Consider the following 27,871-nt stretch of genomic DNA (forward strand, 5'->3'; position numbering starts at 1 on the left):
TTTCATGAAACCTTGTCAACAGTTGATTTGTGTCATTGTTTATTGTTCAGTTTGAGGACCACATCGAGGAGGGTTATAGGAACAACGAAGCGTGATGCGTTACATGATGGAGGGAGAGGCAGACCTCAGGCTGGTTCTCAAGAGTCCTCACAAGTGATACATACTTGTGAAGTGAAATGAACTACCGAGCTGCTGTGAACACACAAATGCTGGGTAAAGCCTAAGTGTGTGTACTTGTATGTTTTTAATAACATTGCCGTGGTGAAAGAGCAAACTGGCAGCTTGTCCACGGGTGTTAGAAACTGAGGGGGTCGAGAGGGGAAAGGACTCTGGAACAGGGGCTGGAGGCTAGGTCCTGATGCTGCCCAGGATATGGGAATGTGTCTTGGGCCAGCCTGAAGCAGCGAGCTGGAACAGAGTCCTCATAATGAACCCTGGGATGTTCAGAGGGTTGTCAGATACCTTAAAAATTGAATAGAAAAACTCGCCAACCTTGAGAAATGGCTTGCCATCTGCCTGGGGCTTCAGAAGTAAGAAAAAATCCTGAACTCTCGGTGAGAAATTAGAACCCCAGTCCTGTGCCAGGTTCTCAATAGAAGCAAACGCAAAATTGCTCTTTACGAGTATTACTTTCCTGAACCGAGGTGCGGAGAACAAACCCCCACTGTGAGAAATAAGTTAACAGTAATGAGTTAGCTTCTATCTAGGAAATCAGCAGGTGCCACATATACACACACGCACATACATGAATTAGTGCACTAAGGTAGGTAATTAAGTTATCCAGATCCCCCCCAGAAGCAGACAAGATGGGTGTCAGCTGGCTTCCATGTATGCTTCTGCCTGATCCTGTCTGCTACTCACAATCAGCTTCCTCTATGGGGGACTCCTATTCACTTTCTGGTCCCTGGCCCAGTGAGCCCAGAGTATTGTCCAGAGCCAGAATGTGCAGTTCACTGGGACCATGACCATGCCCCTGCCAAGAATGAGCCCTTTTTGGGACTAGGACGCCTAGCCCTACAGAGTGCGATGGTGCAGGGATGGACAGAACCACTCAGTGGGCTCTTGGCAGTGATAGTAAGTGGTGCCATTCTTGCTTCTACCTCTTGGCTCCTAAGCCTGTATGTCCTTCTTGGGGATGTGGTGCCATAGGGAGGCCTGTGATTTGACAGACAGACTGCATCATGAACCACGGCATGCGTCCTTTCAGACTCTCTTGAGCTGGTGCTTCAGTGTGCTTTAAGAAGCCTGCTCCAGTGCTCAGCGGAGCCATCCACATCTTACATGGTAGCTCCCAATGTGGTGGCCCCAATCCCGAGCCTCCCTGCTGTGAAGTGGGGCCCCCGGTCAGATGCAGTGATGTATGTGATCCCATCAGGCCAGTCTGGGGGCGCTGATGCTGTAGCCCTGTGGATCTTGTCTACGTGTATTCAGTGCCTCTCCCCTGGTGGGATAATTTGCAGTGGGGGTTGACATAATACAAGTCTTCTCACTCTGCCCTGTCCCAAATTTCCACCCGCATGCTTTTATCCAGACTTCCTTGTCACTGATACTGCAGTTCTTTCTTCAGTCCCCTGACCACACAGAGAGGCAGCCTCAGTTATCTGTTTCCAGTTCAGGCTACTCTGTCTGCACAATGCAGGGTGAACTGGTGTATTGCTCACAGCTGCACATGTGGGGAAATGTTCCTCTCCAGTGTCTTCGAGGGCCATCCCCCAGTGCCACTGTAACAAAGCCATGGTTGCTTTCTCGTTTCCCTACCTTATGTCAGGCTGACCTATCACCCAAGCCCAGGTTTGCCCTCATGCTCCCATTAGATGTACAAGTCCTCATGTTGCCAGAGATGCAGAGCATGGAGGGCACAGCAGCTGTGGCAGGTGACTTGGTGATATGGACTTCCTGCTCGTGGGAGTCACTTGGCCTTCCACTCTGGCTCCATCTAGGGTGTGCCATTTCCATCTCTTGGTGGACTAGTTGACCTATAAACTTGGCTCAAGGGGAGCCTTGGATACTTGGCCCCTCTCTGTTCCATGACCTTTGCCAGGGCCTGGTAATACACACATCAAGAGCTTTTTTCAAAGGGTGTGTAACTCTTTGCTGGAATGGCATGGCCTTCAGAATCCTAGGGGCATGCATTTGATTTTCCCCTAGAGCTTGCCAGGGGCTCTGGATGTGCCTTTTCCCATTACGAACACGGTCTGTACTGTCCAGGGTCACTGGGTTATATGGCTTAAATATCTAGGTTGCTTGTGCCAAGCCTGGCCCTGCTAGTCTTTTCTTGCCCTGGGCCACACTCAAGCTGGCACCTGCTGTGTTACACAGTCTGTGGGCTAGAGCAGTACTCCAGCTATGTTGCCCCCAGAACCCAACCTAACAGGTACTGTGTTTCTTTCTCTGTGGATTTCTCTTAGGAGCGGCTATCCCAGCATGCCCTTACCACCACACCCCTAGAAGCTTCACTAGAGTCGCCAGACCCAGAACTTTCGTAGAGTTTGTCTCCCACACTCCAGAAGCATGTGTCTTACAAGGGCCTCCAGGGCATAGCCAGGGAAGAGCCAATTGCTCTTCCTCTCCAGTCAGCATGATGTCAGTCTCCCTCCCCATGCCTGGCACTACTTACCCACTTGGCATCCAGGAAGGGATGTGTATAACTGGTGGGGAAAGGCCTCTGCAGTGGTGTGCTGCCCACTTCTGGAGGGTCCTGGTGGGTGGTGGGGAGGTGTTTGGACTCTGCATCATCGTGGTCATCCATCAGAAGTCCATCCCTGTTCCAGTTGTTAGGATCCCAGAAGCCACAGCCTGGACCTGCATAATAATAGAGTGCTTTGAGCATTCAAACATTATGAGTCCAGAGCTGTCACAGTTAGGTCTGAAGTTCCATTACCCACTGGGAAGGCTCTCATGTTCCCACACTTAGCTATTAATTGCTTCTTACCGGCTCTCAGCACCTCATTACCCTTATGCAGGCCACCAGTGCAAGCTGGCAGTAGCTAGCCAACTCTGCACTTTTTGTAGAGGTTTTTCCATCTGTATTTCCCAGGGGTCTGCATTATAACGCCCATCATGGCATTTCTCTCTGGACAGTTGCCAGGTCACTTACAACAACTGTAGCAAGTGAACCACAGTCTTATGGCAGGCTCTCTCTGCCCGCCCTTCCAGACGGCCTCCTCATCGTCTACAGAGGGGTCTGTGTGTGAGACACAGATCTCTGTCTTACCACTTGTTTTCCCAGACCATTATCAGAGCCGCTTGTATTTGTCTAGGTCCTCGAGAGACAGCCCTAAAGGGATCACACCTGTGAGGATTTGGTTAGGGGGAGTGGCCTGTGTGGCCGGAAATAGATGAAATGAGAAAAGGCTGGGAGAGCCATCAAACTGTGATGCAAGTCTGACCCCCAGTGAAGTTGGGGAGGGGGCTGGGTGGAAATGCCTCTGGTCTTTGGCTATGCCACCTAAGGGAGGTTGGGCACAGCCCTGGGGTGTCCTTGTCCGTCTCTTGTCTTTGGCAGTTAGTTTGTTACTTCATTCTAATCTCTTGCTGCTGACTAGCCTTGCTGATCTCCGTTTCCTGGGGTGGAGGAGTTAGCCATCTCTGCTGTTCAGGAGAGCAGCTGCTGAGCGCGGTAGAGGGGTCCCATTTCCGAATTCCCAGGGAAGGGCTCTGGCCTGGTTTCAGCCGCATCTGGAATCTAGTTCAGGGTTATGTGAACCAGGTTGTCTTTCTCTAAATTGAAACATTTCCCAGAAAAGTTGGACAAACTACAGGTTTAATAGTAATACCTTATGTAACCTCTAATCCTTAAACGTTTGATTAGTAATCTTTGATTTTTTTTCTTAGCATGCAGAGTAACTTTGAAGGATGATCTGGATGGGTCATAGTTCTCCCAGTGAAGGAGTTGAGAGGCATACTTAAGTCATTTGTTGGTGACTAATTGGATTAGTTCATTACATGTCTGTTTTTGTCATTGCAAAGCATTTTCAAGAGTAATGACTGACCCAGTGTTTTCTCCTTTACCTCTACCCTGCTGTTCAATTTATTCAAAACTGTATTAGTGTCAGATAAACTAAAGGCCATCTGGGGGAAAATACATGTGTTAGAGTACTTTGCATTGGATTGGAAAGCCATAAAAATCATTGCTAGGTAATTAGAACTTTAAAAAAGAGCTATGAAACAATTTTTCTAAAATTGGAAAGAGAGTAGCATGGCCTCTCTCTGTTGTCATTTGTATTTAGACAAGTGTGGGAGTGCCAAATAGATGCATAATGATCGTGAGAAATGAAGGCTCGGATTAATTAGAGCTGAAAAGCTGGAACAACTGCAGATGAGTTGCTCAAGGAGAAGGCCAAATAGAGATGTGTCTGTCTACGCATGTGGGTGTGCGACTGGCAGACGGTTTTTCAGTGCTCAGGCAGTGTTGGGGAACCGTAAAAGTCCTTGTGGAAAGCCCAGAACTTGGGAGTCTCAGTCCCTGAATTTAGAAAGTGTATAGTCCATCCTGGAAGAAAGCCCTAGCCTGGTACCAGGCACATAGACCCTGGCAGGTCGCTTGGAATGGTAAGTGGGGACATGGATGAACAGCTGCCAGGATGCCTTGTGAAAATCCTTAGACTTCCCTATTATTTTAAAATAATGGTACATTAATAGAAAAGGTGAAATGTAATGAGGCCAATAGATCAGGCGATGGCTGCCAGTGTAAAGATAAATGTTACAGATCCCAAGATGAGTGTATGCTGCATCATGAGAGGGCCACCTGGGGAAGCACCAGGTGTGGGGGGGTATCTGGAGGATGAGGTAGCAAGAGAGGGAACTGGGGACAAGAGCCTTTATTGCGGTTTCTGCGGGAAGGAATGGGTGAGGCAGGATAAACAGATTTGGGATTGGCTGAATAATTATAGTAGGCTTTGGTCCCTAGTTCCCTGGTCCCTGGCACTGGGGTGATAATGGCAGGTGGACGGTGGCGTGGGGTGTGAGAGTAGAGAGGAATTAGTGGGCTCCAGGTTGGTAGGTGAGCCTGTGGGTGAGTTCCCCAGCTCTAGGAATTGGCTAATTCTGGGAACTAGTTCAGGGACTTCCATCTGACTCCAGGGTGCCAAAGCGTAGAATACAGGTATGAAAGACATGCTTCATACACCTGTATAGAGCTTAAATAGAGCTAAGTTTTTTCTCTTGCGTACTAATAACATCTTAATGAATCCTCTAGGACAGCACTTTCAGTGGAGCTGTCAGGTACCCCTAGAGCCTCCTAGTACCATGTTAAGTCAACAGTTCACTATGTGACACAAGAGGGAGATGTCTTAAATATGAAACTGAAGCCCTTTGGCAAGGGTGAGTCGGGTATCAGAGCAGGGTGTGAGCACTTCTAACTGGAGATGTCAGGAAAGTCCTGTGTGCATTTTTGAGATTCCCTGTGTGGCAAACAATCTGTGCTAGCTCCCACAAGGTTCCTTAATGATTGACAGGCATATCTGATATTGGGGACCTACCCAGTCCAGGGAAAGGAGGAGGAAGGTATGTTGCAGCAGGTTTGAGACATGTGGTGGGGCCTCTGTGTGATATGTGTATAATTAAATTTGTATGGATTTGAATAATTTTAAGTCCAAAAAAGTGTGGGCGGTGAGCTAGGGAAGTGCTGTACTGGCAAGTTTTCTGGGCATATCCGAGGCCTAAAAATATGGGAAAAGAGTGACATTTATCCTGAATAAATACAAAATTATGTGAAAGAGAGGAATGTTATATACATAGCATTCAGCTCCTAAATCTTACATTTACCCCAAATTCTTGTAAATCCTTCTTTTGAGGAATTATTTGAAAGCTAGTTCAGGCTTGGACCAGTTTTACAAGAAGCCAGCATTACAGGCAGACTGCCTGTGACTTCAGATTCTTGTAGAACATCCAGTTCATAAGCTTCTTTGCATCGTCTCCAGAAGTTTTTTTTGACCATATCCCTCCCCCCATTTCTCTGTGTGCTTCTTTATGGAAATCATGGGTTTTGTTGCTTAATTTTCTTGTAGATTTCATGGTGTGAGCCCCTGTTGATTTATCAGTATTTTCCCCCCACATTCCATGCTTTTTATTAAGTTTATCAATGATACTCTTTTTCTTTATGATGACTTCTGGTGTTATACTTCATGCTATTTTGATCAGTTACCATCCTTTTGTTCTAATGGATTCTTCCAGAAAGTAATGACAACTCACAGTAAATCTTATATTCTTGCCTTGAGACTTGGAGATCTAGAATTTTCATATTTTAGCACTCTTTCCTTGAGCGTGTACTTTTTCTTTCACATGTTTATGCAAATACTGTTGTCTATTTTCTGTGGTCCGGCCTTATTATCAGCTTGTAAACTGTTCCTTCTTTATTTTTATAGGAATAATAATTAGCATTATAACAACATGTAAGATATTGTAAAGTTAATATGGTAAGTCACATTTTTTTGATGGTTACTATATGCCAGGCTGTTTGAAATGATTTATGTATGTAATAATTTATTAGATTCTCAATCTCTAAGGTAGGTACTGCTAGTATCCCCATTTTACAGGGGAAAAACAGAGGCACAGAGAGGTGAAGGGTATGCTATGGGCAATGCACCTAAGTCAATGGATGAAGTAGTATTTGAATCTGAAGCTACAGTCAGTATATTGAACTACCACCTTCATGGACATAAGACGAAAGTAGTCAAACATTAGTTAATTGAACAGAAATGTTCCCACTTTTGCCTTTGTTTGCTTCATTCTCCACATTACCACAGGATCCTTATTCACCCTTTAGGTTTCATTCAGGTCAGCAGTCGTGTCCCACATCCATGGGAGGCTGCCCATAACTCTGCAGACAATGTAGCACCCTGCCCCCAATAAGTGGTTTTCTCATTTTAAGTTCATTAATCCATGTGTTTGGATCAATGTCTCACTTCCTCATAGAATATAGCTCTACTTGGGGAGGAACCTTGTCTGCTTTCACTCCCCTTTGGGTCCTTGTCACCTCCCATACTGCCAGGTAGATGGTAGGTGCTGGGTAAGTATTTATTAGATGCATGAGCAAAGATTTTAAGGAATGGGGGAAGAAAGGCAAAGATTTATTACATGCTTACCACATTCCGGGTTCAGTGTACCATTCAGTTATTGTACCAGTTGGAAATAAGTTTTACTCCAAGTAACAGAAAGCCCAACTACAGTGGTTTAAGCAAATAGGATATTATTTGTCTCACATAACAATTCCAGATTGGCATTTCAGGGCTGGCATTTCAGGGTTGGTTAGGGCTGCTAACCAACATCCTAGGCTTTTCTATTTCTGTTCTTACGAGTTGGGGAATATGATAATCTTGTCAAAATGACAGTATATCCCAGTCACTGGATTTTCTGCTGTTGTGTGAGCAGTAGATTAGTTATGCAAACAGTAGGTTTGAAATTCTGTATGCTTCCTTAAACAAAACAACAACAACAACAAAAAGTTGAGATTTTACATTAATTTATGATGTACTTTTTGAGGAGAGAAATGAAGGGAATTGCCAGGACGTCAGGGAAGTCTCTCCTGAAGTGTTTGGCAAGCTTTCACTTCCATTCTTATTTACCTCTAAGGCATTAAAAGCTGATTAGAAATTGTGTGGGGTGAGATTATTGGCAGGTGTAACTGTAGGGTGACCTTTTTGGCATTTTCCATAGGGAGAAACCCTCGCCCAGTGTCCAAATTTTGTAGATCTTTTCTTTTCCAACATTCCAGGAAGAATATCCCAGTCTCTTTGGGTGGGGAGTGAAAACCAGGCTTCCAGTGCTCTGGGAGCCAAGTGGAGAAGTGAGCTAGGAAATGAGGGTGTGGGGAGCATCTCTGTCTTACATTCAGTGTAGACTTTGATTTAATACTCTTGGCTTCAGTGCAATTCCTACCCTAACCTTTAGCCACACCTTGTGTCTCAAGTCCAAATTCTGGAATTCACCAAAATGTAGAACAGCTGGGTGCAGTGAGGTGGGGGCAGCCCAGGATGGGAGAAGGAATTTGAATGGATTTTTAAAAAGCCAGCCCTCCTGTTTTCATATTCCTCCTTGTAGATCCTTACAGTACATATGGTTCATTAGCTTATCCCCCCTGGGGTTCATCCTCCCTATCCTCCGCCCCCTTCCTCCCCACCCAACCCTTGTTACATGGAGCTTCTGTTGGGGAGGGTGGACAAGGTTCTGTGGTTCGGGTGGGCTCACTTACTGTTTCCCTCCATTTCAACCTGGGTATGGCCTTTTCTGTGTCTTAATCTGTTTAGGTTCTGTCCAGTTTTGGGCTGTTGTGCCCTTTCCTGCCCGTAGTTCTTCTGAGCTTTTGCCTTTTCTATCTCTTTTCATTTTAGTAGAGAGGAAAGGAAGGTAATAATGCATGTAAGTCGTTTATACTTTACTGGAAATCTTGCTTATGTTATCTTTTTTGAAAGTAGGTTGTACTGTCTATATATCTTTGAAATCAATAAAATTTATGTAAGAAGTTGAACATCTGTTGTGTATTTAGCCGATTCACGTAGAAAGGATAATGAAAATTCCTAGGAAGGAATCAATTTTCAAGGGAATTAAAACTCTAAATTTGTTAAAATGAGCATATGAGCTTTTTTTTTAAAAAAATGTCTTTTTAATTTTCAGATCGTGAGCCATGCCTTTAGTGAAGAGGAACATCGAACCCCGGCACTTGTGCCGGGGAGCCCTGCCTGAAGGGATTACCAGTGAACTTGAATGTGTAACCAATAGTACTCTTGCTGCTATCATACGCCAGCTAAGCAGTCTAAGTAAGTCATCTCATTTCTAGAACACCTTTCTTCTGATTACCAATGGCATGTTATTAGCTTTACCATTAGCAAATTGATTTCAATTCAGTAGTTCATTTTGTCTGAAGAAGAGACCACAACTCTGAAGGAAAGAGCCCGTTCCTACTCATCCAGTTTTCCCAGTGTGAAATATATCACTGGTGTCATGATACCAACTTCACAGGCTGAAGATGTAAAGTTGGAATTGACCAATTTACAAATTATTTGATAAGACCAAATGTGTGGACTCAAAGTAGTGTCAATTTTAAAAGCTTATTAAATGAGGAAGGTCATTGATTTTTTTTTAAATGTAAATTATTTTGTTAAGCTTGGACAGGATTAATTTTTTAATGTGAAAAATCGAAAAATTGTTAATGCTTGTAATATGCCTGACACAAAGTAGATGCTCAAATATTTGTTGATTACATAATATTCCAAGTGAATCGAAGATTAAAGCCAAAACATATTGAGATTTGATGATTTTAACCTAAATTCAGGTACTAACTTCTAAATCGAGGTCAATGATTATTGATTATTGATTATTACATAAATATAGTACTATGTATATATTACACAGGTTATATAAATCCAAGCAAATAGAAGTATAAGGAAGAAAGGACTATGATTTTGATTTTGAACATTAGTGTAAAATAGGAAATAGTTCATTTCTTTTCGTTTTTTAGAGGGGGTGAGTAAGGAGGAGCAGAGGAAGAGGGAGAGAGAGAATTTTAGGCAGACTCCATGCGGGGTGTGGAGCCTAGCAGGGGTTTGATCTCACAATCCTGAGATCATGATCTGAACAGATAAGACCAAATGTGTGGATTTAAAGTAGCGTCAATTTTTAAAAATCAGGGGCTGGATGCTTTACTGACCGAGCGACCCAGGCACCCCGAAATAGTTCATTTCTTAAGATTCAGTTATGCATGAAAATACATTTGCCTTCAAAGCTTTTTGAAGCTGGAATATTTTCCCTTTAACTTTTTATATCATGATCTTGTTTTCTCACTTTGTCCCACTCCTTTTTGGTTTAGATGGTTTATACTGCATTTTGGGTGACAGGTTTTCACAGTTAAATTTTTCAGAAATTCTGTTAATGACTAGAAAAACCTCCATAATTTCACATCCCAGTAGCCTCAAGCACAGGGAAATGTTTGTTAAAAGTGTTCAAGTGTTTTTCTTTAAATTTTTAAGAAGAAACACTGTGCAAGTATTTTTTCTTTAAAGGAATTGTACTGTGTTGTTATATTTTTAATATATAATCAATGGCTGAGGCAAAAGCAATTTAGAAATTACTTAAAATGTGTTTTAAAATAGATTCCTTTTGGAAACTAAACTAATTACAATTGATGTTGGGTAGAGGTTGTTGATAAAATGTGTAAATTGATATAATTATAGGAAAATAGCTTGTATATTATTGAAGGGTAAAAATATTTCTGTTTGAATTCATATATTTTTATAAGACTGCTTTGGTCTCTTATTTTTATGGCTGAAATGTCTATTTTTTTTCCTGAAATGTCTATTGATATAGAGTATCAGAGATGAATACTAACGTAAATGGTTAAAATTTTAATAGTCAAACTATTCCTCATGCTGTAATAATACTCGGCATAGTGTTGTGTTGATCATGTTTATGGTGCCTGTGAGTTATGTTCTGGTCCATGTAGTCTGCTCCTCCAGAGATGTCCACATCTTAGTCCTTAGAACCTGTGGATATGACGTGATGGTGAAATGAAGGTTACAAATCAGCTAATCTTAAGAGAGTGAGGTTAGCCTGGGTTATGCAGTGTAACCCCAGGGTTCCTTTAAATGTGGGAAGAAGATATGGAAGAACCCATGTCAGAATGATGTAAAATGAGAAAGAATCAACTGTTGCTGGCTTTGAAGATGGAAGAAGACACCACAAGCCAACGAATGCAGGCCATTTCTGGAAAGTGGAAAAAGACAAGAGAAATAGATCTCCTCTGGAACCTCCAGGAGGAGCACAGCTCTGCCAAAATCTTCATTTAGCTCAGTGAAATACATTTCAGACTTCTGCCCTCTGAAACTATGAGATAATTAATGTGTGTTGTTTTAAGCCACTAAATTTATGGTCATTTGATGCAACAGGAAAAACAATACTAGGAGATGAATGCACCACCCACCCTTGGTCTCATTGCGTCCACCTAATCCACTCTCACCTCATGAGTGGACCAGAGATGGGCACTGGCCTCAGAGACAGTCAACCTCAGCTAGGCTGCCCCAGTGGGTCTCGACTCTGTCTCCATTAGAATCACTTGAGAAGCTTTAAAACAAGACGCTAGGCATCCCTCCAGAGATAATGATTGTGTGCCCTAAGAGATGGGATCTGGAGAAACGGATACCATGTACCTGGTTTGAAAAGACGAGCTGGGTCAGTCCTGTGGGTGCAGGCAGTTTGAACTAAGAAACATGTTGAGATTGCTAGTTTATTATGGGATCTGCTGCCAAAACATCACCCAGGACTGAAGAAGTGATAGGCCCTGCAAGCTGAAGCTAGAATTGCAGGCAGAGGAAGCCAGAGAGACCCCAGGGTACAGCAGGGTGGAGGGAGCCCGGGTCCCTAGATCTGTTCAGGAGGGCTTTCCCTCCCATTCAAGGAGCAGTGTTCAGATATCCTCAGAGCAAACCTCCTTTCTTGCCCATCTTTATGCGATCCATGCTTGCAGAAGGGGATAGTGATATGTATGCCAAGGATATAATTGTAGGAAGTTAATATACTTAGTTACTTATTGGTGATAAAATAGCACATTTCTTGTTACCAGGGATTTACTTAGGAGTGATTATTCACTTGGTACCCTTCTAGGTACAATGCACAGCAAATCAATTTGGTGCCTACTTCGAATTTTAAAAAGCACGTATAACTGACATCAGTATGGTCATAGAACAGGAAACATCCTACCACATGCCACAACACTCACACATGTAATAAATGACTGTTCCATTTTGGGTGAATCTTTAGGTTTTGTGGGGCTTTCCACTGAGTTGAAATATATTACAGGAGATATTTTTAATCTAATCTTTTTATGAGCTAAAATTGTTAGGAAGAATAAGAATTTTAAAAATGTTTTAACATTATTTTCTAGTTTTGTAATCATTCATCAGATGTTTTTAAAGTGAAGGTTTAGAAATGCACGTATCATATTAAGTCTTCTAAAAAATGTCTTTTTTACTGAGTATTAATTTCCAAGATAAAGTCAAAACAGTCTTTTTTAATTATTCCTTTGAGTATCTAACCATTATGCAGTAGGTCCAAATAAGAGTGGACCATCTTTATCTTCTCCACTTCCCTGCCCACCCTCACACATGCCGTTACCATCCTCCCAGTACCTCCAACCCCCAGATTAGCCATGGGTGACGCACACCATCTGAACTTCTTGTGAGTGGTACAGGGAGAGGCTGGGCTTCATCCTCAAATGCCATTGTGGGCGGAGTCCCATGGGAAGCTGAGGGGTTTGCCTTGACCCTAGACTACCATTATCAGCCTGAGCAGCAGAGACTTGCCTTGGGAGACCTACTGCGATGGTCCAGGGTAACTAGTTCTCCAGTAGGTCCAAGGGAGGAGGAATCATAGACCAGGAGTCCACAGGAATGTCTTTGATCTTTTCCAAAAAAGGAAGACTTAGCAGTCGAGGCCCTGATTCACCAGATCATTCAAATTCTTGTCACATCTCTAGGGGCAAATCAGCATCATGCAGATGTGACTTTGCATAATGAAGAAAAGAATGCGGTCCCAGATACCAGATAGACTTCTGAAGCCCCTATAACTCCACATAACTTTTGGGACATTTGTAGGTTTTTACCAGGTACCATGTTCCCATTACATCAAAATTAGACATGATGTATTTAAAGGACGAGAAATTTTGTCAACGTTAGATTTTTACCAGGCTTTTCAGAGAGAATTGAAATCTTTTCAGTGAGGAAATAATTGATTGTTATAATGAGTTTTTATTTTTTTAAAGATAGATTTATTTATTTATTTATTCATTCATTCATTCATTCATTCATTCACTCACTCACTCACAGAGACACATACAGAGAGAGAGGCAGAGACACACAGAGAGAAGCAGGCCCCATGCAGGGACCCTGATGTGGGACTCCATCCCAGGACTCCAGGATCATACCCTGGGCCAAAGCAGACACTCAACTGCTGAGCCACCCAGGCATCCCAGGAGTGCTTTTTCATCATTTTCCTTGATTGATAATCTGAGTGCTCTTGTTCATATTAGCTAGTTGCTCAATTAAAATTACAGTATCTTGCATCAAATTCCTATTGATATTATAATGTAATTTTAATATAATTTGTTTAAAAAAAGGACATGGCCGTTGGGCGCCTGGGTGGCCCAGTTGGTTAAGCGGCTGCCTCTTGGTTTCAGCTCAAGTTGTAATCTAAGTGTCCTGAGATTGAGCCCTACATTGGGTTCTACACTCAATGGGGAGTCTGCCTGAGAGTCTTTCCTTCTGCCCCTCTCTCCACTTGTGCTCTCTCTCTAAATAAATAAACCCTTAAAAAAAAAAAAGGACATGGGAACATAGAACATTTGTGCCAAGGATAAGGACGTAAGTCCTCTTTAATAATGCCTACCTCCAGGGTGTTTTTTGTTTGTTTGTTTGTTTTTTACTACTACTTTTCTCTTTGTTCTTGTGATAACAGTGGTCTTCCTCACTCCCCGCCCCCCCTCCCCTGTGCCTTAAGAAGGCTCCCAAGATATCACAAAGGAAGGGGTCAGACCTTTAGTACACCTCCTCCACCCCTGAGTTTTTTTATTATATTAGGTGGTATTAATGAGATAATACAGAGGACTTAGCACAGGAAAACACAAAGGAAAAAAAATCATAAAATTTTCATTACTCAGAGAAGATAACTGCTTTGTTAATTTGTACCTTTGTTTGGTAATGCTTTGTTATCCATCACTATAAAAAAGATATCTTAGTATACATATGGTTTTGTAGCCTATACTCAATATATAGTAAGCATCTTTGTTGATTCTTCTAAGATACAATTTTTAATAGCTAAAGAGTATTTTATTGATATAATGTAATTATTTAACTGTTTTTCTGCTGTTAGACATAGAAGTTGTTTTCTAGTTTGGGAGGTGGGGAACATTAATTTATATTCTTGTATAAGCCAGTACATACATCTCTGGTTATTTTTGGTATTTTTTTTTAAATCCGGAGACTTTATTAATTTTAAATATGCCTTTCCTTTAAGAAATTATTACTGGGGCTCCTTTGTGGCTCATTCAGTTAAGTGTCTGACTCTTGATTTCAACTTGGGTCATGATCTCAGGGTCATGAGATAGAGTCCCACCTTGGGCTCTGTGCTGGGTGTGGAGCCTATAGGATTCTCTTTCTCCCTCTCTCCCCACACTTGTGCATGCACACTCTATCTCTCAAATAAATAAATCTTAAAAAAAAAATCATTACAAAATCTATTTTCCTGTTAATTTCCCGGTTTTAGGTAATTGCATGAATAAGAAAAGAGGTCTGTTTTCTTCTCAAAGATTTTAATAAGTGATTAATATTTTTACTAATACTCCTTGTGATATATACTGTTTCATATCAAACCAAATGCCAGATCAACATAAAAATACTACCTAAGGGCTTGTTCACATTTGCTTTATCTTGTCGGGTCTAAAATTTGGAATCATGTTAATTGATTATACCAAGTGCAATTCTACTCAGAATAGAAATCTAAATATTTTGAAGGCATGTACTGAATAAATTTCTAAGGTGCTTTAGCCAAATGGGATTTTTGGGAGGAAGGATAGATACTCAAATTTAATATGTGCAGGAAATAGATCACAAGTGCATTTCCATGCAGTTTAAGGCTAGGGTTAAAAGGGGGATGTTAAGAGAAAATGTATTGCTTTATCTGGACAGAAGTTGACTAGAAGAAACAGCAAGAATTTAAAAATTTTAATGCTTCAAGCTGAGATAAATACTTGGATTTCTTGTGGACTAAAATAGAAAGCCAGTGAAGGAAGGTGAGTAATATACACTTAGGAAACTGTAAGAGTTGTGTTAGCAAGGTGGAGGCAAGTATAAGAGCCCCCTCCCCCAGAAGACAGAATTATTGGGAATTCAGGCACTTTCCCGACCCATTATTTGACCTGGAATATTAGAAATACATACTTCCTTAAGGAGATGAAAGTAGTTATAAGTGAGGTTGTTTTTCATTTCTCCTTCTAAATGGATCTCTATATAACAGAATGTAAATGTAGACTAACTCATAACAGCACAGGTTGGAGAGTTAGCTATATCTGAATGTTCAGTCCTCCTCTGGTTTATCATCTCTGTTCTTCCTATTTCATGAGTAGATAGGGTTATGATATATAGATGTTTTTCTCATTATTTTGATTTACACTATTATTAAAGTAGATCATCTAAAAACTTTGAGGGAAGATTTTAAAGGTTCTTAATAATTATTTTATAACTTTGCTCACTCTCATATTAGGAACACGATTCTATTAGCAGTCTAAACTAGTATTTTTTCTGTAAAGCATGCCCTTTTATAGGACTAAACATTATCTACCTCACTCTCTACTGTTCTATATCCATTGTCCAGTGAAAAAATAAAACTGTAAGATGTGTGGAAAAGCATGACTCATCATTTTTATAAGATTTATTTATTTTTAGAGAAAGAGCACTCATGTGAGCAAGCAGGGGGAGGGGTAGAGGGAGAGAGTCTCAAGGAGATTCCCCACTGACTGCGAAGCCTGACATGGGGCTTGATCTCACGATCCTGAGATCATGACCTGAGCCGAAATCAAGAAGTTGGATGCTCAACCAACTGAGCCACACAGGCTCCTCAAAATGTAACTCATAATGAAGAGGGAAAATAAAGAGTTGATAGAAGCAGGACCCACAGATGACCCCAATTTTGGATTAGCAGATAAGTACTTTAAAATAGCTATGAAAATATATTGAAGGGACTTCCAGTTTCCAGTTTGGCATTTAAAGAGCTTAAAAATCATTCCTGGTCACACAGCAAGAAAAAAGCTGAACAAATTGAAAACCTAACAGTTTTTCTTAGATCTGTCAGGGAACTGAAGTAACAGTTCAGACCACTGCCCCCAAATCTGGAGAGACTGATGAATTACTAGGGCTTCAATGAGAACAAGTTTGAGAGTTAAAAGCTCTAGGGGGTCTACTCTTAGTGGGGTTCCCACACTTCTGTGAGTTTTACTATCACGAGTCCTACTGAGTTCTCACAGTGAATATTAGAGAAAAATCCCCTTTTGCTTCCATCAGAGGGAGGGGGAGAGTAACCATTTTGAAATATAACCAGAGCATTCTGTGTTTTTCTTAGTATGCCTGCCCTCAAAAGAAATTATTTAACTGGAGCCTAAGGGAGTTGGGTTTTACCAGAACCTAACCAACCGAGGGGAAGGGAAATACCTACTCCAGCCTCTTCTTGCCTTCCTTTCTCATCTGAGGACAATGGAGATGAGACCCAGGGACCTAGGTTCACTGAAGGACTGAGACCGGATTATAGTACTACCACAGACAGATGAAGGGCTAAAGAAGATATGGAGTATATGTGTATATATTGGGATATTATTCAGCTTTGAGGAAGAAGGAAAGCCTGCCTTTTGCAACCTGGATGTATTTAGGGGACTTTATGATAAGTGAAATAAGCTATACAGATAATACTGTGTACTGTATGATCTCATTTATGTGTGGAATCTTAAAAACAAAAAAGAAGTTGGTGAACTCAGAAGCAAGTAGATTGGTTGTTACCAGGTGAGGGATGTGGGGGAGGGGAAACAAGAAGATGCTGGTTAGAAGATACAAGCCTTTAGTTATAAGTTGAGTAAGTTCTGGGAATCTGATGTGCATGGTGACCATAGTTAAAAATACTGTATTGTGCATTTGAAATTTGCTAAAAGAGTAGATCTTAAGGGTTCTCTCTCTCTCTCTCTCTCACTCACATACACACACACACACAGTATATGAGGTGATGGTATAATAACCCAATTATGGCAATCATTTCACAAAGTGTGTGTGGTGTATATATATATATAATCATGTAGTACACTTCAAATATACACAGTTTTGTCAGTTATACCTCAATAAAACTGGAAAAAAAGGTCATAGGATTCTAGAACACCAACCCCCAAACGCACACCTTCCCAGTACATCACCAAAGACCTAGGTACCCCAATTCCTTTGATCTAGTACAGCATGTGTGGCTTCCAACAAAAAAAATTAAAAGGTGAAGAACAGTTTGAAGAGACAGAGTAAACATCAGAAACAAAGTCAGAGGTGATAGGGATGTTGGAATTATCAGACCAGGAATTTAAAATAGCTATGATGAATACATCAAGGACGCTGATGGAAAAAGTAGACAATGTTCAAAAATAGATGGATCATGTCAGCAGAGATACTAAAATTCTAAGCACTAAAAAAAAAAAAATTGAGGAACAGAATAAAAAGGTGAATGACAGCATGAAGAAATAGGGAATTTCTACAGAGAAATGGAAACTAAAGAGAAGAAAAAGAAATTGAACTGAAAATCTCAGTATCAGAAGTAAAGGAATTCACTTGGTGGCCCAAATGCAGACTGGACAGAAGCAGAAGTAGCTCAGAGATGAGCCAATAGAAATTATTCAACCGAATTTGCAAGAGAAAATGAGGAAAAGAAAGAAAACCAGAGCATCCAAAATGTAGGACAGTATCAGAGGGTCTAATACATATGTAACTGGAGTCCCAGGAGAAGAGGATAGAGCATGAATAAGGCAAAAGAAATAACGAATGAGGATTTTTTAGTATTGAAGTTATCAACCAGCAGTTCAAGAAGCTCAGCAAATTTCAAGAAGTGTAAATTAAACAAAATCCCATTTAGTCACATCATAGTAATATTACTAAAAGAACAAAGGTAAAGAGAAAATTCTAAGCAGGAGAGAAAAAGTACATAAAAGGCGGGCACATTGTTCAGAATGACCATTGATTTTCATCAGAAACAAGACCTAAAATGAAATACTAATGAAATGAAGTGAAATGGAAATGAAAGAGACATATTTTTATTTTATTTAGACAAAATCTCATAGAATTAAACCTTCAGTAGATCTACATTACCAAAAACTGCTAGAAAAACTCTTGAGGCTGAAGGAAAATGATATCAGATGGTAGCCTAGATCTGCAAGAAGAAATAAAGATCAACAAAATAAGTAAGGACACCTGGGTGGCTCAGTGGTTGAGTGTCTGCCTTGGGCTCAGGGCATGATCCTGGTGTCCTGGGATCAAATTCCACATCGGCAGCCTGCTTTTCCCTCTGCCTATGTCTCTGCTTCTCTTTCTGTGCCTCTCCTGAATAAATAAATAAAAAAACTTAAAAAAAATAAATGAAAAGGAAATATGGGAGTAAATATAAATGCTCATTCAAAATTATGTATTTATATCTAATTTGTTTAGAAGCCTGCTGTTTAAAATGTATTGTAGAGTTCATACCCTATGTGAAATTAAATTATATGACAGTAAGACCTGTAAGGGTAGAACGGGGTAAATAGAACGATATTGTATTTTACACAATTTTATGAAATTCTACATTATTTGAAAGTACATCAAGATGAGTTAAGAATGCATATTTTACTTTTTTAAAGATCTTATTTATTTATTTGGGAGAGAGAAACAGACTCCCCGTTGAGCAGAGGGCCTGATACTGGGCTCAATTCCAGAACCTGGAGATCATGACCTGAGCCAAAGGCAGACACTTAACCCACTGAGCCACCTGGACGCTCAAGAATGCATATTTTAATTTCCAGTAACCTCTAGGATAATGCATGGAGGAGATAAAATGGAATCCTAAGACAATCATTTGATTTTCCCAGAAGAGGGAAGGAAAGGAAGAAGAAAGGAACGAAAGAACAGGAAGGACAAATGGAAAACCAATACCCAGGTGATAGAATTAAACCCAGCCCTATCAAAAATTCCATTAAATGGAAACATTTTGAATACCCATTTAAAATTTAAGGCAGAGCTTATCAGGTTAGATAAAAAAGCAAGACCAAAATACATGCATTTTTAGGGATGATGACACAGATTTAAAGAAAAGAATGTAAAATATATATCACATAAACATAAAGCAAAGCATAAGCAAGCTGATGTGGCTATATTTGTGTCAAGTAAAGTAGACTATAAAGCAGAGATAAAGAGGGATGTTCTGTAGTGATAAGAGTACATTTGTCAAGAACTCACAATTTAAAATTTTAATTTAAAAGAACGTGCAATAAAAATAGAACCAAAATAGATAAATAGGTATTACAGAATCATAATTACAGATTTTAACAAAAACCTCTCAGTGAATGATAAAAACAAATAGACAAAAATGTAAGAACATCGGTGGTTTGAACACTACTAACCAGTCTGATTTAATTGACCTTTATAGAACACTAAACTCCCCAATTATAGAATATACATTCTTTAATGTTCACAGGGAATGTTCACCAAGATGAACATATGCTTAGCCATAAAATAATACGTTTGAAAGATTCATATCATAAAGAGTATGATGGTAATGAGATAGTAATTATAATAATCTTTTTAGATAATTCTCACACATTGGAAAATGAAGCAATATCTTTTAAAATAATCCTTGGTCAAAGAAGAAATCAAAAAAGGAAATTAGAAACTATTTCTAAGATGTGTGATAATGAACCCCGTATGTGGGATTTACTTAAAGAAGTGCATAGAGGGAAATTTGTAGCTTTAAATGCTTATATGAGAAAAGAAGAGAGATTTAAAATCATGAGCACATTCCTCAGGTGAGCCCTCAATGTTGCTCAGCAATCCTGCTGTGATTCCTTTGTTAATTAGTTTTCCTACCCTTAGAGTACCTATTTCAAATCTTTCCGCCTCAAATTTCCTCCTCTGAGCAGATGACTTACTTCTTATTTCATTGGGAAAATAAAAGCAGAGGAGAACCAGATACCCCCTTGTGCCAGATCAGTCTGCTGATGTGTCCTATACCAATGTGTACTGTTCACCCTCCTTTAACATGGTGACTGTTGATGTTTCTGTCAAAAACACTGGCCCCCCTACCCTCATGCTCACTCCACAACTATGTTCACTCTCTCTCTTTTCTGCCTCATACCCTTCTCCCGTCCCCTCCCCCCATGTACATCATGCCTACCAAACATTAATATATGGAGAAATCTCCCAACTTAAACCTCAGACCATCCTCTACCTGTTTCCCCATTTCTTGCTCCCCTTCACAGCAGGATACCTTGAAAGAACATCCATACCTCCTCTGCCTTTACTTTCTTCATTTTCTCTTGTCCCCATTAGAATTTTGTCCCATCCACTCTTGAAATTGTGCTTGTCAACATTACCAGTGACTTCCTCATTGCCAAATCCAGTGCGAGTCGAAAGTCTGGACATTTCTTTACCTGGCTTCTGGGCTGGCACCCTCTGGTGTTTCTCCTCATTCATAAGCTATTCTTTATTAGTCTTTGGTGATCCTCCCAACCTCTGCATGTGAGAGTACTCCCAAGGCTCGGTCATTGAAGTACATTCACTGGGCAATCTTATCCAGGCCCATGGCTTGAAGCACCATCTTTACCTGATGACTTCCAAATGTATGTCTTCAGTTTCACCTCTCTCCTAGATTTTAAACTTGTGTATATAGCTGCCTACAAGATATCTACACTTGGATTTCTCATAGGCATCTCACACTCTACAGGTTTAAAACTGAATTCTTTCTTTCCTTTCTCTTCCCCACCTCTCTTCTCTGTTAGCAAATAAGAACTCTACTCTTCCAGTTCTTATTTATGTCTTTCTCTAATACCAGCTCTCTTCAAAATATGTACCCAACTCGTACACCTGTTGGCACCTCTGCTGCTACTGTTCTGGTCTGAGTCACCATGGCATCTCTGTTCAACAGCAGCTTCCTGTCTGGTCTCCCTGCTCTGCTTGTCACCTCCACAGGGAAGGAATGTATTTGCTCTCTTCCACCACTTTTCCCTCCATTCACTGGGCTCTGGCCATTTTGAGCTCTTGGAGGCTGCCTTCCCACACCAACCAGGTTTCTGCCTTCTGCCTGGAAGATTCCTCCCTGAGATATCTACATGGTTCCCTGGCCTTTTGTGACTACCTATGTACTACCCTCTTCCTACCACTCTCTGTTCCCTCACAGTCTTTTATTTTCTTCATAGCACTCAGCATCACGTGACATTATCTGTTCATATATTGTCTGTATATAACATAAGCTTTGTTGCTGTGTTCACTGCTGTGTTTCTTTAGGCAACTAGGATGGTGCCTGGTACACAGTGGATGCTTATTAAGTATTTGTTGAATAAACTGAATATGATTAATAATCAACCTCTCTTGTCTTCGTTCTTATGAAATGCTAGAAAGAATATTGTTAAAGAAGTATACCAAAAAATTTACTATGGATAACTGTGGGTGACATTCCTTACTTTTTATTTTTCTGAGTTTTCCAGATTTTCTGCCACAAGCATATATTACTTTTATACTCACAAATACATTTCAATAAGAATCAGGGTGTATATTATATTTTTTTTGACATACACTTACAAACACAACAAAGACAAAAGAAATAAATCAATGTTAGCAGTAGATGTCTTGGATTGGACTTTGAGCCATTTTCCCTACTGTTGACCTTTCTGTATTTTCTGTATTTCTTATAATAAGTGTGGATTACTTTCATAGTAGAAAAATATAAAACTTTAAAAAGGGGGGAAAAATCTGAGGGCCCAGTGATTATAACTTGCTATTTTATGGAATTCATTGGAAATTGGACTTTACTACAAATGCTATAATAAAGTTTCTTCTCTAACTTTTTTATTTGAAATAATTTCTGACTTAGAAAAAGGTCAAAAACAGTAGAGAATTCTCAAACTTTCACTTGTATGTTGTTTTACCACACTTTCTTTTCCTCAGAGATTTTTCTTCCTGCTGTCCTTTCTCCCATACACACATACATATATATTTAATATTTAACATATATTTAGTATTTTATATTTTTAATATTACATATTTTGTGTTTAGTAAGTATATAAGTATATACTCACATATAAATATATATATAAATATTATATATTTACACATACATATATATACTTAACTCTCTCTTTCAATCTGGAAAAGTTCCTCAATTTTTCTTTGACTTTATGACGACATTTTAAAAGGGAACTGACCATTTATTTTCTGGAATGTCTCAGTCTGAGCCTTCTGATGTTTCCTCATGATTAGATTTAGGATATTGGCAGGATTATGACAGAGTGATGTCACAGCCTCCTCAGTGCATTTCTTCACAAAGCCCATAATCTGTGCTTGTCCCATAACTGTTTGTGGTGACTTCAGTCACATCTTGTTTTCAATCACATAACATTTTGTCCGTAGATTTCAGTAACTACAGTTTTGTCTCCTTCCGTAATTAAGTATCTTATGGGGAAACATATTGAGACTTTGTAATAGCCTATCTTCATCCACTTCTCTCCCCTACTGTCAGCATCCATTGATGATTCTTGCCCCAAATACTGTTGTGGTGGTTGCAGAAAGATGATTTTTGTCGTTCCCTGATTTTTTCTACATTTATTAGTTGGAATTCTGCTGTAAGTGCTTTTCACTCCTTGTTATTCATTCACTCATTTATGTCCATATGAACTCATGGATCGTTATTTTGTTCTGTGGGTTATAATCTGTTGTCTTTATTATTTACTTTGATGCTTACATTTTCTCAGATTTGGCCAATGGGAGCCCTTCTGGACTGGCTCCTGTGTCTTTTTGACATATTTCTGCCACTCTTTGAGTCCTTCTGGACTTTTTAAGAAAAGCACAGCAAGGTATACTAGGCTTATCTTATACTTTTCCACACTCAGCCCTAGAATCAGTCATTTTCCCAAGGAGCCTTGTTGCTTTTAGTGGAAAATGAAATGCCAAGGGACACCTGGGTAGCTCAGTGGTTGAGCATCTGCCTTCATCTAAGGGCATGATCCCAGAGTGCCAGGATCAAGTCCCACATGGGGCTCCCTGCATGGAGCCTGCTTCTCCCTCTGCCTGTGTCTCTGCCTCTGTGTGTCTTTCATGAATAAATAAATAAAATCTTTTAAAAAAAGAAAATGAAATGCCAAAATCTCCACAAATCAAGATGTGTTGCTAGGTGTGTTTATTAAAATTTCTGAAGGACCTTGTTATGACTGGTTTCTTGTTCTACAGAAAGGACTCCTATCAGACACAGTGATTGTTTCCAGTAAATCTTTGCTTTTAAATGTAATAGAAAACCCAGACACAATTTTGAATGCTTTGGCAGTTTAGAGGCATACTTCTCAACCTGACATACTTGGATATGGGTTGATAATGGTACTAATAAATCCATAAGTGGATCCCTTGTCAGTAAAGAATGAATAAATTACACTTACCTCAGCATGGTCTTTCATTCAATTCAGAATTATTTTAGTTTAGCTATTAATGGACTTGCCATTGAAAGAGTGAGTAAAATTAAGCTTTTCAAATAAGTTGCTATTTGCAAAACTGAATACTGTAATTTGCAACATTTTATTCTCGTTCATCAGGAAAATATAGTGTCTTCCATTTTCTTTAATCACTTGTAAGCTTAGAGCAGCTGGCAAAAAGTTAAGTATGAGTCCTTAATTTCTGCTTCCTTTTTATAAATTGAGAACTTTCTATAGAAATATAGTATCAATTGCATGTTTTTTTTTTTTTCAAATAGGGTGAGTGAATTTTTAGCATTGAAGGTAAAGGACACATATTATTTATCCTTTTCAACTTGTACAGCATCTAGCAGAGTGTGGTTCTCAACAGTCGCTGCTGTGCTTTGAGAATGCTGGTGTGACTGCGCCAGGGGTCTGCCCGTCCTGCAGTGGGGCCGAGCGCCACTCTTTGCCTCCACGGCCTGTGCCGTGGATCTTTGCAAGGGGTGATGGTGTATACTCCCATATTCTTGGTGATCTGTGCTGTCCCTACTCTTTAGAGTTCTGCATAACTGAAGGGAAAGGGAAAGGATTTTCTTGCTGGTGAGGTGTGTGTGTGTGTGTGTGTGTGTGTGTGTGTGTGTGTGTGTGGCCTGGACTATGTCTCTTAAACTGTGAATGGTCAAATAGACAAAAATTAGTTGGTTATGTTTTGACCATGGCTGATACTCAAAATAAATAACTGATAGTCTTGGATATAAACTATTTGGAACATGGCACTCTGTCTGCAGATCATCCAGTTGAAGGGACATTTTCCTAAATGGGTGTCATTAAACAGTAGTTCCAAAGGATGTTATTAGGTGTTCCCAGGCCCTGTCAGTTTAAAAACATGGCATGCTAGATGCTTCTCTTGCAGATTCCAACTGCACATTAGCATATTAGAGATTTGATATACCCCAAGGCATAGAAGCATGTTTCATCTTTTTAGCCCAGGTTTCCCCAAACTTACTGGAGCAGGGAGCATTTGCTGCTTATGTACTTGTTAACAAGAAAACACTGGTAGAGATCATTCTTTTTTTTTTTTTTTTTAGAGGTACTCACTGAGCACTAAGCAGAGGCAATGCAGAGATAAAAGACATTGCTCATACCCTCAAAGAACTTATTCAAAGACAACATTCAAGTTATGTGACGAATCCTGTTATTGAAGTATACTGAGGGTATTTGTGGGAACACAGAGAAAGGCATCTGATCTTACAGACCCCTATCTGCATCCTGAAGGATTAATCTTAAGTTAATGCATTTTTATATATTTATTCCAAAATCTTTTTTGAGCACCTACTATATAAGCCTTAGACCTTGGGGAGTATGCAGAACCAAGGAGAGTCCTTGTCCTCTTGGATCATACATTCTAGGGGAAGGAGACAGGCAGGAGACAAGTAAGTCCAAGTGTACAATTATAGGATGGTGATAAGTGCTAAGAAGAATATGGTAGGGAGGGGACAAGGGTGCGTGTGTGGTGAAGTGATTGCTGTTTTAGCTAAGGTTGCTAGAGGTGTGTCACTTGGGAGGTTACATTTGGGTATAGATCTAGATGACATGAAGGACCAAACCATATGAGTCTCTGGGACAAAATAATCCAGGGAGAAGGAACAAGAAACCCAAAGCATGACAAGAAGTGAGAATGATTGGCATGTCTGAGAAAGAGCAAGGAGATTATGTACTTGGGAATACACAAGGGAGAGGGTGCTAGTTGATAAGGCCAGTAGGGTAAATGGAGTTAAACCACTTTATAAACCTCCCATGGCCTTTGGCTTTTATTCTGAGTGAGGTGGCAAAGCATGAGAGGGCTTTGAAAGTGCAGAGCAGTAGCAGGATCTGTGGGAAAGGGGAATGGGTTCAGGTACTGCAAGTAGTTCATTTGAACCGGAGTACAAAGGAAGGGCAGAAGTGAGGTGCACAGGGCCTTCTGTGCCCTGCCGAGAGGCCTAGATTTTATCTTGAGATGATGGGAGAGCAGTGAACAATTTGAGTAGGAAGGACGGTCGGATCTTTCTTTAAGGAGGATCATTTGGCAGCAGGGTGATGAATAGATCTGAGGGTGGGAGGTGAACCTGAAAGCAGAAAAAACCAAGCTGTTGATGTATGTAATACAGGAAGGAAACGGGGAGGGTCTGAACTCTGGGGTGCTAGAGAAAGACAAGTGATGAGGTTTGGTGTTTGGTGAGCTGTAGTGGAAGGTGACAGCCACAGATGACTCCATTTCTGCCTTGGGCTTCATTTGGGGTTGCTTAAGGCCTTTCCATGTGGGGATGCAGGTTTGATTTAACGTGAAAATAAACTCCTTTTGGAGTTTGTACAGCATTTGAAATTCTTTTAGGACATTAACGTGGGGATGTTTATGAGCTAATTAGATATGCCAGGCCAGCACTCAGGAAAGAGTTTATAAGATAGTGAACAAATACTAATTCTGGATACCACATCTAGTTACAGAGTTTTAAAACATATCATTTGTGTGAAGACTTTATTCCTTTGCCTTTTTTGGAACCACTTTCTACATTGTGGGAAACTAGTTGGCAGGATTTTAAGGGACTCCAGAGGACCATGCAATAGGTACCACACTTTAAGAGAAACAGCTTACTGCTCAGCTGAAATCAGTAGTCTTGGGGATCTCCCTTCCTTCGACAGGAGGTATGACTTTTTAGATACAAAGATGTTTTTATTGACTTCTTTACTGCTTTCATTTTTTAAGAGAAAGTTCCTCTTGTTAAGACAGTTACACCATGAGAATTCATGAGATTATAAATTTTAGATTCCAAGAAATGCTCATCCAGTGTCTGAGAGTAACCATTTAAGCAGCACATATTTTTTAGTCCATTTCATTAAGTAAACAGGAAATTACCAAATGGCTCATGGCCTGAAATAATTCATGGAAGTTGCTGATTTTTAGACAAGGAAGTTTAGGGATGTATATGATAAAAGCAAGGAGCTAGAAGTTAGAAGGCTAGAGTTTTGTTTCATCTCTTTCCACCATTTACTAGCCATGAGATTTGGACAGATCACCTTTTGATGGTCAGGTTAGTCATTGGGAAAATGAAAACAGACTTGCTGTTGACCTTATGAACTGGTGCATTCATGGAACAGGCATTTGTCGGGAGACATTGTTCTAGGGCTGGGCTGCAGCACTAAACAGATAGGCATCATTCTCACTCACAGTTTGCCATGTTGTGAGTTAGAGCAAACAGTTTGGAAAGTGGGAATCAGAGCACTGTATAAATTGTAAAGCACTGGAAAGCATCATGGTGATTCTTACTTTAAATCTTCTATCCACAAATTTTAGGTTCTCTTTGAATTTGAGTGATAAGTTGGTAGAAATGCAAATAAGAGGTAGGTTTACACATAGACCTTACACCCTTCACAAAAATTAACTCAAAATGGAACATAGACCCAAATATAAAACGATAAAACTCCTGGAAGGTAGCATAGAAAATCTAGATGACCTTGGGAATGATGATGGCTTTTATTTTTTTTATTTTTTTTTAAAGATTTACTTATTCATTCATTCAGAGAGAGCGAAGAGAGAGGCAGAGACACAGGCGGAGGGAGAAGCAGGCTCCATGCAGGGAGCCCGACGTGGGACTCGATCCCGGGTCCCCAGGATCACACCCCAGGCCGCAGGCGGCGCCAAACTGCTGCACCACCGGGGCTGCCCGATGATGGCTTTTTAGATACAACACCAAAGAAAGGCACTTCAATGAAAGAAACAATTGATAGGCTGGACTTCATTAAAATGAAAAACTTGGGCTCTTTGAAAGATACTGTCAATAGAGTAAGACAGACCACAGACTGGGAGAAGACATTTACAGAAGACATGATCTGATAAAAGGCTGTTATCCATAATATACCAAGACCTCTTAAAATTCATTACTAAGAACATTAACAACCTGATTTAAAAATGGGCAAAAGACCTCAACAGACATCTCACCAAAGGAGGTGTACAGATGGCAGCACAGAGCATATGAAAAGATATTTAACATCATCTGTCATCAGAGAAATGCAAATTAAAATGAGATAACCACTTCATACCTTTTAGAATGGCTAAAATCCAGAAAACCAGTAACACCCAAGTGGTGATGAGCGTGTAGAGCAACAGGAACTCTCATATGTTGCTGGTGGGAATGCAAAACAGTGTAGCCACTTTGGAAGACAGTTTGTCTGTTTCTTGTAAAAATAAACATACTCTTATCAAACAATCTGGCAGTCTTGCTCCTTGGTATTTACCCAGATGAGTTGAAAACTCATGTCCACATAGAAACCTGTACACAGGTGTTTATTCATCACAACACCAGTCAAACACTGGAAGCAGCAAAGATGTCCTTCAGTAGATGAATCATTAAGTTTTGGTACATTCAGACAGTGGGACGGTATTCAGCGCTAAAAAGAAACAAGCTGTCTTGCCATGAAAAAACATCATGGAACCTGAAGTGCTTATTACTAAGTGAATATAATTAATTGTAATTAATTATGATTTCTACTGTGTGACATTCTAGGAAAGGCAAAAACTATGGAGACAGTAAAAAAATCAGCGGTTGCCAGGAGTTGAGTGGTGGTGGGGGGTGGGTGGGTGTGCAAGATAAATAGGTGCAGCATTTTAGGTCCACCTAAAGGATTTTTAAAGGTCAATGAAAC

General features: G+C 40.2%; 1 protein-coding gene across 3 annotated transcripts in view; it reads left to right on the top strand.

The window, feature by feature from the left end:
* WASF3 (WASP family member 3) overlaps positions 1 to 27,871 on the top strand; it is a 134,057-nt gene that overhangs the window by 82,348 nt on the left and 23,838 nt on the right. For all 3 annotated transcript variants that reach the window (XM_041767543.1, XM_041767545.1, XM_041767544.1), the window contains one exon: positions 8,614 to 8,756. In XM_041767543.1, the coding sequence (XP_041623477.1) occupies positions 8,624 to 8,756 (133 nt within the window). In that variant the 5' untranslated portion in view covers positions 8,614 to 8,623. The remainder of the gene's footprint in view (positions 1 to 8,613; positions 8,757 to 27,871) is intronic.

Source organism: Vulpes lagopus, chromosome 8 (genome assembly GCF_018345385.1).
Source record: "Vulpes lagopus strain Blue_001 chromosome 8, ASM1834538v1, whole genome shotgun sequence".
Classification (NCBI taxonomy): domain Eukaryota; kingdom Metazoa; phylum Chordata; class Mammalia; order Carnivora; family Canidae; genus Vulpes; species Vulpes lagopus.